Below are 1431 nucleotides of genomic sequence, written 5' to 3' on the forward strand. Positions count from 1 at the left end.
CTAAAGAAACATAATTAAAAAAAAAAAAACTTAAACAACAATATTTTTTTATATTTTCCCCTCAGCAACTTTTACTGAAGAACATAAGGTTCTTGCAATGTATGGAATTACAACATTATTAAATATATCTCCCACTTTGTGGTACTTGATTTTGAAAACAAGCAGCTTTGTCATAACTACAGAATAAATATTAGATTTTAGCTTTTCATTCTTGTGTTAGACAATAGGGGGCCCTTTGAGTTAAACAGACCCACTAATTTAGACTTTGAACATTCGCCAAGTGCCAATCTAGTCCCATGTATCCAGACTTTGGACTTGTCTGGTACTCACTGCAGCTTAATCTGGCCAAAATTCACACACTTAGACAGGAACAGACCATCTGACCAATATAAAATATCCAGGCACAGTTTTTGTTTTTATGTGCCGTTTAGGGGAGGCTAAACAGACAATACCACAATAACACAATGTTGCTAGAAAAAAACAACCCTCAAATTATGCAGCATGAACCTCTAGGCCACTGACCTCAGGGATGCAGTCTTTGTGTGTAACCACACGGACAATATCGTCCAACGGCAACAAGGAGTTGCACTTGATCTCGGTGTAGACGTTTTTGCCCTCCGTGCAGACGGCCAGCAGCTCCACCAGGTGGATGTGGTACATGAGGGGGCTGTTTTCATCCATCCGGTCACGCTCCGAACGCATCATCTGGACCAGAGTCTGGAAGGAGGCCCGGTCATTATAAAAGACCAGCACATCCTCTCCTGAGTTCACCAACTGCAGAAACAAAACTGATTCATGTTAGACATAACCACCAAAACCAAAAGCAATTTCAGCACATCAGCCACCCACCTCAGCCATTACGATATCCTGGCATTTTTTGATAAATTTGTTCTCGGCCTTGACGATGGTCTGCAGGAACTTCAGGTACTGCACGTGTCTGCCGTGGGTCTCGATGCAGTGGACGAAGTGCTGCACGACGCGCTCGTTCATCTCACTGCACAGCTGGAAGTTGTTCATGAAGATGTGCTGCATGGTGATGGCCTCCAGGATCTACACATGACAAAAAAAGATCAGATGTGTTCTGTTTGTTCTGTGAAAAAGCGAAAAAACTAAACAAAACAGTTTTTTGGGCCTGTCTCTTTAAATGCAAATGAGCTGCTGTTCCCCGCCCTCTTTTCCATAATAGAGCTGCGCCATTACAGCTGGTACCTGCTAAAAACATCTGTTTTGGTTCTGATTATCATATTTATCGTGATGAAATCATGCGTTTTAAACCATAGGAGTTTAAACTTCTGATATACGGATTTCTGAGCGAACACATCCGAAGCGCACGGAGAGAAAGCAGCTGTCACAGCATGTGAGTATTAATTAATTAATTAATTCTCATTCACACACAAGTTTACGTTAAAAACACACATGAGGTACAAAAAC

General features: G+C 41.6%; 1 protein-coding gene across 1 annotated transcript in view; it reads right to left on the reverse strand.

Moving 5' to 3' along the window:
* The window catches only part of LOC107659525 (inositol 1,4,5-trisphosphate receptor type 1-like), a 167435-nt gene that overhangs the window by 104224 nt on the left and 61780 nt on the right, over positions 1 to 1431 (reverse strand). The window contains exons 32-33 of the mRNA XM_016448504.1: positions 850 to 1050; positions 523 to 774 (exon numbers count right to left, since the gene is read on the reverse strand). Of these exons, the coding sequence (XP_016303990.1) occupies positions 523 to 774; positions 850 to 1050 (453 nt within the window). The remainder of the gene's footprint in view (positions 1 to 522; positions 775 to 849; positions 1051 to 1431) is intronic.

This window comes from Sinocyclocheilus anshuiensis, unplaced genomic scaffold, assembly GCF_001515605.1.
Source record: "Sinocyclocheilus anshuiensis isolate Anshui unplaced genomic scaffold, SAMN03320099.WGS_v1.1 scaffold848, whole genome shotgun sequence".
Classification (NCBI taxonomy): Eukaryota; Metazoa; Chordata; class Actinopteri; order Cypriniformes; family Cyprinidae; genus Sinocyclocheilus; species Sinocyclocheilus anshuiensis.